This window comes from Stegostoma tigrinum, chromosome 1 (assembly GCF_030684315.1).
Source record: "Stegostoma tigrinum isolate sSteTig4 chromosome 1, sSteTig4.hap1, whole genome shotgun sequence".
Classification (NCBI taxonomy): Eukaryota; Metazoa; Chordata; class Chondrichthyes; order Orectolobiformes; family Stegostomatidae; genus Stegostoma; species Stegostoma tigrinum.
This window is the reverse complement of record NC_081354.1, coordinates 83,631,739-83,649,962: the sequence shown is the minus strand read 5'-3', so window position 1 is coordinate 83,649,962 and position 18,224 is coordinate 83,631,739. Positions and strand designations below refer to the sequence as shown.

At 41.4% G+C, this 18,224-nt stretch overlaps 1 protein-coding gene across 6 annotated transcripts in view; it reads left to right on the top strand.

The window, feature by feature from the left end:
• LOC125459720 (protein FAM184B-like) overlaps positions 1-18,224 on the top strand; it is a 169,848-nt gene that overhangs the window by 38,531 nt on the left and 113,093 nt on the right. Inside the window, exon 1 of one of the 6 annotated variants that reach the window (XM_048546501.2) lies at positions 17,636-17,696. The exons of the other annotated variants lie outside the window; for them this stretch is intronic. Within the exon in view, the coding sequence (XP_048402458.1) occupies positions 17,682-17,696 (15 nt within the window). The 5' untranslated portion in view covers positions 17,636-17,681. Of the gene's footprint in view, positions 1-17,635; positions 17,697-18,224 lie in introns of those variants that run through there. 6 annotated transcript variants of the gene reach the window in all.

Here is an 18,224-nt window from a genome sequence, read left to right as displayed (position 1 = left end):
TTAACATTAACTGCGCTTGACTTTGCACCAGCAGCTGTAAAGTTCTTGTGGAGGAAAGCCTGATTCTCTCTTTTTTTGCAACAGCTGGTCCAAGGATTTCATTTCTTTAAACAAAATCAGGTTTGAGGAAACATTCCTTTTTCCCTCTTAATCTGCCTACTTCTATATACTTACTCATACTAGTTTCTGTCTCTAAGTTCTGCCTGGTCTTTGTGCATTTCTACTTTTTGTTTATTTGCCGATGAGAAAGCAAGAGCACTTGTTTAATATAAAGCTTGGAGGTGGGGGACGGGTGGAAATATATAGAATAAACAGAAAAGAATGCAGAAACCTTGACAAATGTGCTTTTAGGGATGAAATTAAGATTTGAAAATAGCACTTACACTTGAAATTGTTACTTGCACCTTCACATACAAGGCTGCAGCTTTCTCCCCTTGACCCCCATTTACATGCTCTTTATTTTTGACTTTGTCCGTTACCATGCATATCACTGACCTTGTGTTTCACGAGAGACGATTTCTATCCTCATTCTGCCCTCCAAGTGGGGGAGGCAATGGCCCACTGATATCACTGGACTGTTAACCCAGGGACCCTGGCAATGTTATGGGGACTTGGATTTGAATCTTGATCTGGCTAATGGTGGAATTTGAATTCAATAAATATCTGGAATTAAGAGTCTAATGATGACCACGAAACCACTGTTGGAAAAACCCATCTGGTTCATTAATGTCCTTCAGGGAATGCACCTGCCATCCTTACCTTGTCTGGCCTGTGTGTGACTCCAGACCCACAGCAATGTGGTTGACTCTGAACTGCCCTCTGGACAAGTAAGGATAGGCAGTAAATGCTAGCCCAGCCAGCAATGCTCTCATCCCATGAAATGAATTTTAAAAAAGTCAATAATACATTGTGAATAGCTGGGGTCCAAGCATTGATCCCTGCACTGTTTGTTGCCTGCCAATTGGAAAATGATTCCCACCCTCCCACTCCCCGCAACCTTATCAAGAACCACCTGAAAGTCTAAACCACACCCACTGGTTCCCCGTTATCAAGTCAACTAGTTACACCTTCAAAATACCATTTAAGTTTGTCAAGCAGCAAAACTACATAAACTAAATGCTATCATTTTAAAACAGGTGCTACATGAATGGACAGGTCCTATGATTTTCCACAGAAATCTTTGAAATAAGTAGCTAACGCTGAGAAAACTATTTAAAAAGTCATGTGGAATCATGGGCTTTATGAATAAAGATATTTGTGCAAAAGTAGGGAGGTGTGCTGATCCTTTATAAAACTCAGGTTAAGACTCAGCTCAAATATTGTGTCCAATTCGAGGGGAAACAGGTATCTGGCAAGTGGATTGTAAGGTGGGAAAATAGGAAACGGTCCACCTGGGCAGGAAGAACAAAAAGAATATCATCTAAGTGGAAAGATCGCACAGCTGTGACATCCAGAAGGATCTTTGTGATTCATGCCCTGGGACACCATGTTAGTATGCAGGTACAGCACGGAATTAAGAAAGCTAGTAGGATCTTATCACCAGAGATAGAAGGGAGTAGGCCCGAAACGTCAGCTTTCCTGCTGCTATGATGCTGTTTGGACTGCTGTGTTAATCCAGCTCTACACCTTGTTATCTAGAATATTATAATCAATGGGAAATTTTAAACAAAAATAGGGAGGCTATGTAGAGCACTAGTGAGACTATCCTTATCAAAGACTTCAGTACTTTCTCTATGATTTAAGGTGAAGCTCAAATGTCTGAATATTTGTACCTGCCCTTTTTTTTAAAGATCAGTCACATATGACTGCAATCTCCTAGGACATTATCAGATTACGGTGGACTTTGGAAATGTCAGAGCAAGATACAGAGTTGACAATTATCTGTTTGTCATTGCATTAATTATTTGGTGCACAGTTAATGTGGATGGTTTCTTGATATTGCATTAGATAATCACAAAAATAGCATTTTTCTTCCCTTCATTCTGTCAATCATGAAATTCCTCATGGCAGGTTCCTTCAAAATGAGAGCAATCAATGGTGCCATTTCCCAGTTTGCAAGAGAGTAATAGTATTTACAGGCACCACATTTTCATAGCCTGTAATTTCAACATGATTTCAGAATGGTGTCTGTGCTGTTACACGTGCTTCTATTGCATTCTGCCCAATGTCATTTTGGTGGGGGTGATGGCATTCGAAGCAGGATGTTTGCAGACTAGGCTCATTGTAACATCAGCCAGCTGGTGATGCTGGTTTAGCAGAATTTTTTAATATCACTGCCCTAACTAACATCCCCTTTTTAGTGTACTGAGCTGAACATACGTTATCAGCGGGAAGAACTATGTTAATGGTGTGATTAATTTCGACTGGCTCTGTCTGACTGAGTTAGTAGTAATGTTGAGTTTTCTACTGTTTAGCGTGTGAACAATACAGGATTGGTGCTGCATATGATGAAGGCTTAGTTTAACATAGTTTTGTACAGTCCACATTTGTCACACTTACATGTGATGTAGTTGCCATGTTCTTGACTTGAGCAAACCCATGTTTCAGATAACAATTCTCTTATAAAGCGAGGAGTGCGCTTTCAACAAGATTGTATCCTAGGCAGGGTCTACAGAAAATATTTCTCCATCTAATATAACCCAAAATCCAGATTTAATCCAAAGAGCTTGGCCCTGACGCAGGGTCTAGAAGTAACCACTAGTTATGCTTCAAAAAAAAAGCAGATATTGGGGAAACTCAGCAGGTCTAGTTAAATAATTGGACTCAATGTTCACTCTTTTTCTCTTTCTCACCACAAACGCGGTCATATTCTCTAAGTTTCTTCCACAGTGTCTTCTCTTTTTGTATCAGATCGACAGCATCCATAGTTCTTTTTATTTTGCTATTTGCACTTATCCTGAGAGCAGCAATGCATAGTGTCACAATGCAAATAGTAAGCATTTCATAGTGGACACATGCCCCATTTGTAATTAAAGTGGAGGCAGGCATGACACAACTTGGCTAACTGCCTGTCTCAATTTAAGTTTTGCGTTGCCTGTAAAATTCCTGCCTCTACCAGCATCCCACTTCTGCTAGCAAGGAGAATTAGTACTAAATTGAAACCCTCCACTTGCAGGAAACATTTTAAGCGTTTTATCTGGTCATTCACATTCTCCATTCCCACGATGCTTTCTGAAAATGACTTCCATCTCTCTTTCTTTTTTGTTTGTTCTTCCCCACTCTTTCCCCCCTCCCCCCCCCACCACAACCCATCCCATCAGCCAGATCATCATCTTGAACTCGCATTTCTCTATTCAGCTGTATCTGAATATGGAGAGTCCAATGATTCAGCAATGCTTTTCTGCAAGGTTTCCTCCAGACTGTTCAGGAAGGCCTGGTGTGCTCTTTCCCATTGCCAGTAATAGAAGATGCTAATGCTTGTTACATTCTTCTCTTCAACATTTAAAGGTACCAATCATACATGGTTTGGTGAAACAACAATGTGGCTTCTTTATAACTTGGTAAGACTTTATTAAACTAAGATTGCTTGTTTGTTTGTTTCATACACGAGTGACCTTGGCCACTGCTGGGAGATTGAATGCAAGTTATGGGACTAATCCATCATATCTTGTCGAGGCAGTAGAATTTAGTAGTAGTTCAGGATATCTGTATTGCAGGTACAAGCATATTGTATCACAACACTGGCAGCCTGGTTGGACATCACAAAGCAATTGAGCAGTTGCAGGATTTGGACATGACAGTGCATGGCTTCCTCTGGCAAATCCACTTCTTCTCCACTACTGAAAGCTGCATAAATTGGATATGTGAGACCCAGGGCGAAGCTACAGGGTGCCAGCCGCCTTCCAGTTCAATGAGTTGAGCAGCTGTGGTTGTGTTAGGAATGCTGACTCTGCCATCGCCACATATAACTCCACCCATTCCATGGTGGTATTCTCCAACGACAACTCGATCTCGTACACATTTGATCCTTGTTTTGTCGACTAAATGTTTGTTATTGTATTAAACGAACATTGGCAGCTTTGTGTGAATATGTTCAGTTACTAACCACTGCAGTAATCAAAAATAAAAAATAAAACTATTAAACCAGGTTGCGTTCTGGAATTTGAATGGTCCAGAATTATCAAAGCTGGGATCATAACATTGTCTTGAGGGAGTCCTGGACCCTGTCTCTTGTCATTCTCACTTCCTGCATTAAGTCCTCCTTAGGAATATGTGAGTGTAAACTGTCTTCCCTCTTGTCATTTCCATTCTCCTTTTTGTAAGTGAAACAGCCTCCCCACCTACTTCCGATAACTTACGACCAGAATGGACTTCCCCTTTTAGAGGTGCAACAGGCTTTGGGTAATTCAGGATAGTTTTAAGTGGCTGCCTCTCAAATTGGGCACTGTGCTAAGCTAATGACATTCAGCAGTCGGTGTTATTTACATTGTACCCAACAGTGTACAGTTTAATGCCTCTCTTGCAGGCACGGGTTCACTATAGTGTCATGATCCCCATATCTGTTTTTGGGCCTCTCGTAATGCTTTTCCTCAGTTTTTATCCTGACAAAAGAATTCTTCCGTGGTGGCCCTGACATCCTGATTTTGTAAAAATAAAATTAACACTGTCTTCAATCCTCAGTCCAGTGTAGCCTTCCAACTGGATATACAGCAGTGATTTTTATTGTAAAAATGACTTCTGTAGATTATTTCGGTGAAGTTTCATCTGGGCCAAGAGATTGAGAATTTAAAATGAACTTCAGGCAGTATCTCAAGGGAAAGTTTATTGCATCCATAACTTGAAAAATTCTATGAAGCTGTCTGGCCTTTGAACTCTTCCCGTTCAAATTTATTAATCTTTTGCAGGATGGTGTTTACTTAGAAATTTTCACTGATCAAAAAGTTTTCAAAGAATGATTGTCATTGCCATTAGTTTGCAGATAACAGATTATCAAAAGGAATTTTAAGAAAACATATATGCTTTGTTTAAAGGTGAACCGCATCCCAGATTACCATATTCAAAACAGCCTGATCCCTGGTTGGGTAACAAGACATTGTTCTCAGAAGTTGTTCTGAACACACTTTTTGAATTCTTCCTCATGGCCATTTCTGCCAATTTTTTTTCTCTTTATTCATTCACTGGATGAGGGTGTTGCTGACAATGCAGCATTTATTGCCCATCCCTAATTGCCCAGAGAGCAGTTGAGTCACTCACATTGCTGTGGTTCTGGAGTCATGTGTAGGCCAGACCAGGTAAGGATGGCAGTTTCCTTCCCTAAAGAACAGTAGTGAGCCAAATCGGTTTTTTTCTAACAATCGGCAATGGATTCATAGTCATTATTAGATTGTTAATTCCAGATATTTAGTGAAATCAAATTCCACCATCCGCCAAGGTGGGTATTCAAACCCCAGTCCCCAGGACATTATCTGGGTCTCTGGATTAATAGTCCAGTGATAATACCACTAGGCCATCGCCTCCCCATAAATTGTCCAAATCTACGTAAGTTAAGATCAGCCCTTTTTACAGGCTCACATTTCTTGATTTTCTTCTGCCCTGTAGTATAGCTACTGTTAAGGGGGCCTATAGACATCTTCCAACATTGTTTTCTTCTAAATGTTAGCTTATACCTCTACCATTATGGATTCTTTATAGATCTAAGATTTGTTTCTTGCTATTGTTTGTTTTTATTTTGCCTTGTGATATTAAAGCCACCAACATACTTTCTTCCTGCCTGTCCTTACTTTTACTGTCTTTTAAAAACTAGAAATACTCCTTAATCCCACTCCTTTTTTAATCCAGCGAGCAACTCCTAGATCATCTCACTTAGCCTCCTTTATACCTCACCTACCATAAAACAAATCTCCTCAGACTACATCACTGTTTGTGGGAGCTTACTATTGGCTGATTCACAGTGAGGTTTCATAGAAACCTAGAAAATAAGTGCAGGAGTGGGCCATTCAGTCCCTTTTTTTTGATTGAATCTGCACCATCATTCAATGCAATCTCAGAATCCTATTCCCACCTTCTCCCCATACCACTTGATCCCTTTACTCACAAAGGCCACATGCCTGTTGAATATGTCTAATGAACTGGTCCCGATAGTTCCTTTTGGGACAAAATTCCGTAGACACTCAACTGAAAAAATTCTTCCTCTTCTCAGCCCTGAATGGTGTACCCCTTGTTCTTGAGTTCCCCAATATTGGGAACATTCTTCCTGCATCTAACCTGTCCAGCCCCATCAGGATTTTGTTTCTGAGATCCTCATTCTTCTGTATTCCCACGAACACAAGCCCAGTCGATCCAATCCCGGCTCATTTCAGTCCTGCCGTCCTAGGAATCAGTCTGGTGAACCTTCACTGAACTCCCACAATAATAAGAATGTCCTTCCTCTAACCAGGAGACCAAAACTGCCCACAATACTTGAGGTGTGGCCTCACCAAGGCCCTGTATAACTGCAGCAGGACATCCTTACTCTACTTAAATTTTCTCACTGAAGGAGAGCAGGCCATTAGTTTTCCTCACTTCCTGCTGTACCTGTATACCAAACTTCAGCAACAGTTCTACCATGACACCTGTAGCCTCTTTGCATCCTCCTTACAGCACACACTGCCACCCAGCTTAGGGTCATCTGCAAATTTAGAGATATGGCATTCATTTCCTTCAACCAAATTAATGTATACTGTGAAAAGCTGGGATCCCAACACCGGACCTTGTGGCACTCTACTCGTCACTGCCTGCCACTCTGAAAAGGACTCGTTTATTCCAACTCTATGCGTTGTGTGCCAACCAGCTCTCTATCCATGCCAAGACACTATCTCAGATACCATGAGTTTTAATCTTCCTTACTAATCTTGTGTGGAACCTTGTCAGAAGCCTTTTGGAAGCCCAGATACACAACATTTACTGATTCACCATTGTCTACTCTACTGTGACATCCTCAAGAACTTCCAGAAGATTCATCAAGCATAAATTCCCTTTGGTGAACCCATGCAGACTAGGACCGATTCTGTCACTGCTTTCCAAGTGCTCAGTTATTACATCATTAATGATTGACTCCAGCATTTAGTTTCAGATTTAATTGTGTCACTTTCCATCTTATTGAAGAATTCTACAATATTATGATCACTCTTCCCAAAGGATCTCGCACTGCAATGTTGCTAATTTAGTTTTGTCATTACACAGTAGCCAGTCTAGGATGGCTTGCTCTGTAGTTGGTTCCTCGACATATTGGTAAAGGAAACCATCCCTCATACAGTCCAGGCACCACTCCTCCATCACATTGCTACCAGGTTTGGTTAATGCAATCAATATGTGGGTTGAAGTCGCCCATAATTGCTGTACCTTTTGACTGCATGCATCTCTGATTTTCTGTTTGATACTGTCCCCAACATCACAATTATTGTTTAGTAGTCTGTACACAATTCCCACTAATGTCTTTCTTTTTCACTTTGGTGTTCAGCAGCTCTACCACACAGATTGCATATTGTCCAGGCTAATTTTCACCCCTACCCCCACTATTATGTTAATCCCTTCTTAACCAATAACGCGACCCCACCTCCCTTTTTCCTTTGTCTGACTTTTTCCTGAAAATTTGAATAACCCTAAACGGTGACTTCCCATTTTTCATCACCTTGGAGCCAGGCCCCCCAATTACTTCATATCCACTAATAACTGTTTGTGCAGTTAATTCATCCACCTTATTACAAATGCTCCTCTCATTTAAACACAGAGCCTTCAATCTTTTTCTTTTGACATTTATTTTGAAATGTGGCCCTTTTTCTTGCTTTTTATTCCCCTCTTTTTGTTTCTCTGCCTCCACTTTCACTTTCCCATGTTTCTGCCCCCTCTTTACTTCCCTCTGACTTCCTATACTGTTTCCAGTTCCCATGCCATTATTAGTTTAAATCCTCCCCAACAACACTAGCAAATGCTTTCCCCTGAGGACTTTGGTTCCAGTCCTACCCAGGTGCAGACAGTCTAGTTTTTATTGGTCCTGATAGCCCAGGTAATTTTTAGTATAACTCCTAACCCCCTAAATTCAGCTTGTACAACCTCATCCCCTTTTTCCCTATATCATCAGTGCCTGTATGCCCCTAAGGATGTCCTGTAGCCACTTGAAAGCATCCTTGACCCGTGCATCCTGGACTCTAGTCTGTGGTTGCAGAAATGCCTGCATGTTCCCCTTACAATTAAATCCCCTATCACTACAGCTCTGTCACTGTCTTTCCTGCTCTCCTGTGCAGCAGAACCAGGCACGGTGCCATGAACCTGACCTGCTGCCACCTTCGCCTAGGTGAGCCACCCCCTCCAACAGTATCCAAAACAGTGTTCCTGTTTTGGAGGGAAATGTGCTCAGGAGACCCCTGCAATGTATTCCTACTCTTCCTCTGTCAGGTCACCCATTCTCCATCTTGCTCAGTAACTTTCAGTTGTGGTGTGACCAACTTACTGAACTTAGTGTCAGTGATTCCCTCAACGTCGTGGATGCTCCAAAAGTGAGTCCAGCTGCAGCTCCAGAGCTGCTAAGGTCAGACAGCAGCTGCAGTGAGACACACTTCCGGCATGTGAAGGAGTCAGGGACATTAGAACAGCCCCTGAATTCCCACATCGCGCACACAAGGAACATGACACAAGTCCAGGATCTCCTGCCATGACTTCACCCTTAGGTTAACAATAGTAGCACAGCAAAGAGAAAATGAGAGGAGGAAAAACTATTCACCAGTTACTCAATGACCTACTGCCTGTGACTTCACAGGTAAACTTCCTCCTCCTTCATTGGCTGTATAACGCTATGGAAATTCTGTGGTCTTATAGAACATAGAACAATACAGCGCAGAACAGGCCCTTCGGCCCTCGATGTTGCACCGACCTGTGAACTAATCTAAGCCCATCCCCCTACACTATCCCATAATTATCCATATACTTATCCAAGGACTGTTTAAATGCCCCTAATGTGGCTGAGTTAACTACATTGGCAGGCAGGGCGTTCCACACCCTTACCACTCTGAGTAAAGAACCTGCCTCTGACATCTGTCTTAAATCTATCACCCCTCAATTTGTAGCTTTGCCCCCTTGTACAAGCTGAAGTCATCATCCTTGGAAAAAGACTCTCACTGTCCACCCTATCTAATCCTCTGATCATCTTGTATGTCTCTATTAAAACCCCTCTTAGCCGCCTTCTCTCCAATGAGAACAGACCCAAGTCCCTCAGCCTTTCTCCATAGGGCCTGTGCTCCAGACCAGGCAACATCCTGGTAAATCTCCTCTGCACCTTTTCCAATGCTTCCACATCCTTGCTGTAATGGGGCGACGAGAACTGCACGCAGTATTCCAAATGAGGCTGCACTAGCATTTTGTACAGTTGCAGCATGACATCACAGCTCCGGAACTCAATCCCTCTACCAATAACACCTAAAACACAGTAACCCGCCTTAACAGCACTATCAACCTGGGTGGCAACTTTCAGGGATCTATGTACATCAACACCAAGATCCCTCTGTACATCCACACTACCAAGAATCATTCCATTGACCCAGTATTCTGCCTTCCTATTATTCTTCCCAAAGTGAATCACCTCACACTTACCTGCATTGAACTCCATTTGCCGCCGTTCAGCCCAATTCTGCAGTTTATCCAAGTCTCCCTGCAACCCGCAACATTCTTCCACGCTGTCTACCACTCCACCGACTTTAGTGTCATCTGCAAACTTACTAACCCATCCACCTATGCCTGTGTCCGAGTCATTTATGAAAATGCCAAACAGCAGTGGTCCCAAAACAGATCTTTGAGACATACCACTAGTGACCGGGCTCCAGGCTGAATATTTTCCATCAGCCACCACCATTTGCCTTCTTGTAGAAAGCCAGCTTCTAATCCAAAATGCTAAATCTCCCTCAATCCCACAGCTCCATATTTTCCCCAATAGCCTACCATGTGGAACCTTATCAAAGGCTTACTTAAGTCCATGTACACGATGTCAACTACCCTACCTTCATCCACATGCTTGGTCACCTTCTCAAAAAACTCAACAAGGTTTGTGAGACACGACCTGCCCTTGACGAATCCATGTTGACTATCTCCAATCAAATTGCTAGATGATTATAAATCCTACCTCTTATAATCCTTTCCAAAACTTTTCCTACAACAGACATAGGGCTCACAGGTCTATAATTACCTGGGTCATCTCTACTGCCCTCCTTGAACAAGGGCACAACATTTGCAATCCTCCAGTCCTCTGGTACTAAACCTGTAGATAATAAGGACTCAAAGATCAAGGCCAAAGGCTCCGCCACCTCCTCCCTAGCTTCCCAGAGAATCCTCGGAAAAATCCCATCCGGCCCAGGTGATTTATCTACCTTCACACCTTTTAGAATTGATAACACGTCTTCCTTACTAACCCCAATCCTTTCAATTCTAGTAGACCGTAACTCAGTCTTCTCCTCTACAATATTCTCCTTTTCCTGAGTGAAAACAGATGAGAAATATTTGTTTAGGACCTCCCAATCTCCACAGGGTCCACACACAACTTCCCACTTCTGTCTTTGACTGGCCCTATTCCAACACTAGTTATCCTCTTATTCCTCACATACCTATAAAAAGCTTTAGGGTTCTCCTTTATTCTACCTGCTAATGTCTGCTCATATGCCCCCCTTGCTCTTTTTAACTCACTTTAAATCCTTTCTAGCTAATCTGTAACTCTCCATTGCCTCATCTGAACCATCTCGTCTCATCGTCACAGCCTCCCTCTTCCGCTTAACTAGAGATACAAATTCTTTAGTAAACCATTTATGGATGCAAAAGCATTTTTACCAAATTCTTAGTGACTTTTTTTATTAAATCCTTTCGATCCTTAGGTTTACTAGTTTTCTGGGAAATTGAGAACTGCCTTTTTAAACCTACTCAGTCGGGACATTGAGTATAAAGTTGGCAAGTCCGGCTTGACCTTAGTAAATGTGGCCTGACCAAAATCTGAGTGTTGTGTGTGGCTCTGCTCACCACACCGTAGGAAGGATGTGGAGGTTTTGGAGAGTGTGCAGAAGAGGTTTACCAGGATGTTGCCTGGATTACAGAGAAGTTGGACAAACTTGGGTTGTTTTTCTGGAATATGTGAAGCTAAGGGGCAACCTGATTGAAGTATATAAAATTGAGGTGATTGGATAGTTGGAGCCTGTTTGCCAGGGTGAAAGAGACAATAGGTTTAAGGTGAGAGGGAGAAAGTTTAAAGGTATTGGGAAAGGGAAGTTTCTTTTTCAGAGGATAGCTGCCTGGAGCATGCTGCTAGGGGAGCTGGTAGAAGCAGATATGATAACACCATTTTAAGAGGCATTTAGACACACAAGCCAGCAAAGAGCACAGAATATAGACCATGTGCAGGCAAATTGGAATAATTTAAATGACATGACAGTAGACATTGACATGGTAGGCCAAAGGGCCTGTTCTTGTTTGTAATGTTCTGTTCTATGTTGTAATAGAATGTCAACAAGCAATAATTGACAAATGGATAACAAGAGGTTTGTCATAACAGGTATTTTCGGATGAACCTTGCATATTTGAATTTTTAAGAGAATCCAGGAGAAGCATTTACTCGACAAGTGAAATAAAACATTTATTGAACATGAAGTCTCTTCTAAATTTAAATGTTAAAATTCTGAAATTGCTGCCATGACTAAACAACAGTGTAAGTTGGAAAAAGAAATTTCTGGTTTTTTTCAGATCCTTCAAATTCCGCACTGTAATACACTGAGAGCAAATTGGATACCAGTCGTTAGAATCAGGCCCTCCAGCCCAACAAATCCACACCGATCCTCTGAGCATCCCCATATAACGTACCTAATCTGCACATCCCTGCACGCTATGGCCAATTTAGCGTGGCCAATCCACCTAGCCAGCATATCTTTAGGCTGAGAGGTAACCAGAGCACCTGGAGGAAACCCACGCAGACGCAGGGAGAATGTGTAGGCTCCATGCAGATAGAATATTGGTATAATTTTTTCTAATGTTACTGGATTATGCAAAATCTATTATTTTACTAGATGAAAATGCAAAACATTCATAGAATAAAACATATTTGGCTGAAGTGCTTCCAATTTTGTAGGCTGTTTACTTGTAGGTAATTCTTAGTCCCAAGCATGAATATTCTGTTTCAAATACATAACATAGTAAATAAGTCAACCAGTTTCATTGAAAATCAAATATCACAGGGTTTAGTAGGGCATAAAATGCATGCATGAAATCTGCTAAAAGTCAGGACATCGCTGCCACTAAGCGTCAAATATGCTGTTATCTAAATGAGCAAAGGTTTGCCTGTGGGAGGAAGGTTTCTTTAAGCCAACAAAAGAAAACACATAAGGGAATAGAAATCTCAGCCATGCTAAATGAAGTAAGCAAATGTTCACAATAAATTGGCCTAAACCTTCCAATGTTTAGCATATTTTGAATGGGGAGTTTTGTTTTCCAGTGTAATACAGAATCAAATGGTGGGGTTTGACATCTACACATGATCATCAGTGAATGACTTGTTCTTGTGCAGAAAGCACTGGGAGCAGAAAGCTTGCACCCAAGTGAAATTGAAAGTCGAGCAGGTAATCACAATTATCAGAGTGGCAGGATTAATATTCTACATTCACTTGGGATAGTTTAGAAGGCATTGCAACCAGTAAATCTGCTTAGACAGTGTCATGGCAGCTGTGCCATGAAAATCATTGGAAATGCCAGACTGTTCCACAATAGCTGAAAGTGTCATCAGATTTTTGCTCCACAGCGCCCTTTGAAAATATTTTGCAGTCAGGACCTCCTGGTTATGGTTAATGGCATCTTTGGAAGATGTTTCCAGTCAATATGCTGGCAGCTGATTACCCTTCATGCAGTAACACTGAAAGCATGGTGCTTTCTGGTTGGGGTGTTGCCCAGCCAACAACTAACATTTCAATTCATGAAGTATTCATATGAATCAGAGACATCAATGCATCTACTGACCAAGTTTCTTATTGGCAAGACAGGCCTTTATATGTACTGATTAACTGTCAGCGTAAAATCTGGTGATCTCTGCAGACATTGTTTTTTTGTGATTTTTTTGGACCTGTGTTGCTAAAACTTCCATACAGCCAGACTGGTTGTATGGATTAATTTGTAAGGAATAAATCAAAGAAATACAAGAGTCTGTGAAGGATTAGCTCTGGATGTCATGAGGCTAGCATTCAATAATGCAGAATAACAATTTATCCAATGATCTAGTATGAAGCATCTGAAGACTTTAATCCCCTTTTTAGCAATATTGTTCTTTCTAACAGCTCTTCAATTGTCAGAAGAATGAGCTGACAACCATTTGATTAAACCCTGGCATTTGCTGATCTGAGAACAGCCTTCACCTGTTCTCTGCGGCAATAAGTGGTCTTTAGGTTGTTGTCTTGGGGCTATGGCCCGCCCTTGAACGTGATGATTTGTAGTGGAGAACAAAAAGAATCCTATTAAGGATGATCATAGTTTGAGAACTTCACCATATGCCAGGCTGGTTGCCACCACCTTGCTCTTAGCCGGTCTGCAGTGTTTCATGTTCACTGCTCATTGCTAACAAGCTCCCTCACTTCCCGTGAGGCTGCAGTGAAGGATCTGAGGTCAGCACCATTTTCTCCTCTGCCTGAATTGTGTCTGCTGGTCCTGCATGGCAAAATGAGTGAGTGGTACTGATATTTTCAAGTGACTGTTAAGGCTGCGTGTGTCCCCATCATGGATCTGGGGATCACTTTTACGTGTTGCGTGCAAGTGCACACAAAAGCAATAGTCTCTTATTTGGCCTCAATTTCCATTTGTCATTTAAGACTGACCATGTATTCACTCTTCTGGGTTAGCTGTTCATGCAGGATTATACATTGTTTAAGAGCACAAGATAAACTCCTGTTGAAGATGTAACATGGACCCTGGCTCTGATCTGTAAAGGGGAAGTCATTCAGTTGGTTCCAGCACTGGTCCCAAGTGCAGCAGATGACCCCATGGCTGCTCATTGTCTCTGTCTCTCTCTCTCTTTGCCACTTCCATTCAGGTTGCCTTGGACTGGTTTAGGGGAGGGAATTGTGGGGGGAGAGAGGCATCTCCTGGTGTAATCTTCAGGAAAGAACACCTCCACTCATTCCCTTTTGGCCTGGTGGAGAATGTGTGCAAGAAATTTCTCTGAACTGAGAAGTTCAGTCACCTCTCTAAAGCACGTGGCACCGCCTAGTAGTGGGGCGTCCTGGTAGATATACGCAGCTTCAGTATTTGCACATAGGACTTTATTTTTAATTGAGCTTATGCTGCTTGTACTTGCTGCATTGGTGAAACCTGTCTCAGCTGACAATGAAAATCATCTTCCCCTGCTTCAAAATCCAGTGGGTTTTCCACATGTGCTTTTGGCACTTTAGATTTTTATGACAATTGGGTAGAAAATAGCAAGGAGTGTGAGTTGTGCATAGTCCCAGTTCTGATGTCCGGAATGACAAATCCCAATGTTGTAATTAGCAAATTCCAGTCTGGCCTGAGTGAATATTGAATTATAAGAATTATCATGCAGAAACAGGCCAGTCAGTCCAGCCAATTGGACTGTGCATAAGAGCAGTGATCTAATTTGTATAGGTCTCCATATTTGAAAAATCTTTTAATTAATTTTAGTAAATGCTAAAAAGTTGGAAAAAGTGCTCCAGTCACAAACACTAGTGATTTATTCCACATGCCACTAACTCTCTGTAGGAAAGGATTTCTAGCTGTTTGTCCTGAATTTCCCACATTTAACAGGATCGCAGCTTTATTACAATGCAAAAGGAGACTATTCTGCCCACTGTACCTTCACCAGCTCTATAATAGAGAGCCATTCTCCTTCATTCCCTCCATGTCTCTGTGCACTATATTTTATGCCCAAAAAAATCCAATGCCATCTTGAACACCGCTGTTGAAACCTGAATCCATGTTTCCAGGCATTGTTTCCAAACTCTCAATGTCTACTGGACCAAAATGTTTTACTCATGTCACCGTTGCTTTGTTGCACATCACTTTTAAATCTGTGCAGGAAAAGGAGCAGGACATTCATCTCCTTGAGCCTGTTCTACCAATCAGTGAATTCATGGCTGATCTGTTGGCTTTTGCCCATATTGCTTAATACCTTTTTGCTTCACAATATGTATCTATCTCAGATTTAAAGTTTAAAAACTGATCCAACATTCAATGCCTTTTGTGGAAGAGAGTTCTAAACACGTAGCACCCTTTTTGTGTGTAGAAGTTCTCACTAACATCTCTGAACGGTCTGAATCTAATTCTCAGACTATGCCCTCTAGTTCTAGAATCCCCAAACAGTGAAAATAGTTTACCTTTATCTACCTTGTATTTTCCTGTTAAATATCTCAGTGCTCCAACTGATCACTGCTGAACCTTCTAAATGCTAGAGAAAGCAAGCCTAATTTGTCTAATCACTCTTTGTAACATAACCCCTGAAATCCAGGTGTCATTCTTGTAAATCTGTGGTGTACTCCTGCAAAGGCCAAAATATCATCCCTTCAGTTTGGTCCTTAGAACAACACCTAGTGGTGACGAACCTGGGTTTTATATAGCTGCAACATAACTTCTCCGTCCTTCTACTCCAGTCCTCTCTGTAGAAAGACCAGCATTCCATTGGCTTTCTTGGTTATTTTCTACCCATATTTGTAACATTTTAAAGAGTGATGCACCTGAACCTCTAATTCCCTTTGGACGTTCACTGTATTCAACTTCATACTATCTAGAAAGTATCCTGATCTATCTTTTTTTTTCGGTCTAAAATGGATAACCTCATATTCTTGCAGTGAACTCCATCTGTTATTTATCTGCCTATTCACTTAGCATGAAATTACAAAGAGATATTGATAGGCTATCACCTAGAATCTCTGCATTGCTACCTAACTTTGTATCATCAGTGAGTTTGACTTTCTACCTCATTACACAAGTCAGCACTAAATGATGTTAATACTGAACATCACATCCTTGGGATACCACTGGTCACTTCTTGTCAGTTGAGTATATGTACCCATTATTTCTATCTTTTGTCACCTGCCACTCAATCTGTTTCCCAGCCATTTCAGTAATTTGTCCCTCTTTCAAAGATTTCTACCTAGTTAGCAGTCTCTTGTGTGAGATGCTTAACTGAATGCCTTCAGGAAGTCCATATAAGGAACATCCACTATCTTAGTCACCTCTTCAAAAACTTCAGTGAACTTTGGGCATGACCTACCTGTCATCAATTCATACTGGATCTCTGCGATTAACAAACTGGATGCCTTAAATTTTCAGTTGCACCATCCCTGATTATAGTCTTCAACTATTTCCCCACCATGCATGTTAACTGTCTAACTGGTCTGCAATTCCTTTGTTTTCCCTCTTTTATACCTTTCTTAAAAAGTGTTCTTTTTAGAAACCGACTCAGTTTCTCCCTGTCTACTGTCCAGCCCACACACAAAACTCTATCAGTTCTCCACTTGGCCACCTTCGTTAGGGGAGGACAGAGCTAATTTTTATCCTTTTTTTTAGTGGATTCCAGGTATTAGAAACTTCATTCTAGCATATCGTTTCTGCACACTCTCTCCAACGTATTGCCAGCTTTCCTATAATGTGATATCTATAAATGTAAAGAATATCAGAATGGTTATACATTCTAGACTCTCAATTGCTGGAGTCCAGATGCTCCATCCCATCCTTTAATTTATGCACCTCCATCACATCATACCATAATGTCATCTGTCCTAAAACTCAATACCTCACTTTAGTACACTGATGTGAAGATTCGTGGAGATGGCCCTGCAAATTTTGCTTTTCAGTTGCCAGATGTTTGTGCTATGACACCTGGCCAATAGTGGCAAATCCAGCACAGCGAGTGATGAATTATTTGCCCTAACCTGTGATGAAAATGTGATATTCCGGCGTATGCAGCAGCCAGTTGGGAACTGGGATGCTAGGATGGTGCACATGCACTGCCCTGTGGGGTACCCTTTGTTTGGGGTTTGGGGGGGGAAGTGGAATTTCCCTCCAGATCTCCTCCTTTCCCTGATTGAATGTGTGTAGGCAGTGCAGGAAGTAGCTGCTGGCACACTATGCTTTAAGGAAACAGGGCTGACACCCTGACAAGAATTTCCCATCCCTCATGTTTGCCAATACAAAGCTAAGTGCTGAGGTAAGCAGTGAGGACGGAACAAAATGGCTGAAATCTTCCCAGTTGCATGGTGGCAGCTTTGAAGCCAGGTGTACAAATTGATCCTGAAAGACACAAATTGGGCTTGCTTCATGACGCTTCTGCCTGTGTGCATTTCCTGGAGGCAACCTGACAGAAGGAATAATTGCCAAACAGCCTTATCCGAAAACCAATTAAGTCCCTTCAATATATAATTACCTTTTGTTTTGCCAATTAAGTGAAAGCTTCTGAACATCGTAACACAAAATCACAGCATGAGATGACTGTTAATGTAAGAGAAGCATTTATGTCATCAAAGGAACAAAACAGTGAGGATCAGGGTAAGGCTACACAAATAAACAAACCAATCAATATTAAATAACACAAGACCAGCGTACGACAATTTTGGGAGGAAAGTGGAGGAGTTTGTCTAGATGAAAGCAGAACAAAACAAATATGACGAGTGGGGTTTGCAAAGAAAGGCTTAGACAATCGAGGCTTATAGATAAATATGTGGACATGAAGAGAATGGAGCAATATGGAGATTGGATGGGTAAGTAAAGTTAAGACTGAGAATTAGCCAGCTTTTTCCTTGTTAAATAGTGTAACAGAATTGAGAGACTTAATGACCTGATCCAGCTCCTCTTTTTTTTGTGTGTGTTCTTATCTAAAAAAAATGTGCTTTTTCCAGATCTCCTGCTGAAAAAGAAAACTACATTTGTTTATATCTTGCCCTACAGCCAAAATGTCAGTGGTTGCTCAGGATGCCTTTGGGAGATCTAGCCAGGAGTGGTCCTAGCCACCCCGTTGGTATGCCGCTGTTGCAATTTACAATTCTGTTGACATAAAAGCAAACTTTGGTCAGCTGATGCCTCCCCTGTTTAGTATCAGCATGCAAATAATATTTTAACAATACTCTGAAAGCTAACTTTTTCAGGAGAATGACTGAAGTGATCTTTGTGACTAAATATGATTACTCAAATTTAGAATCCAGCAAATTAACTTTTAAACAAAAAGAGCCACAAATCATTGTTTTAAAAAAAACAAGCCTGTCAACTCAGTGAAAGCTGCAGTAAGCCAC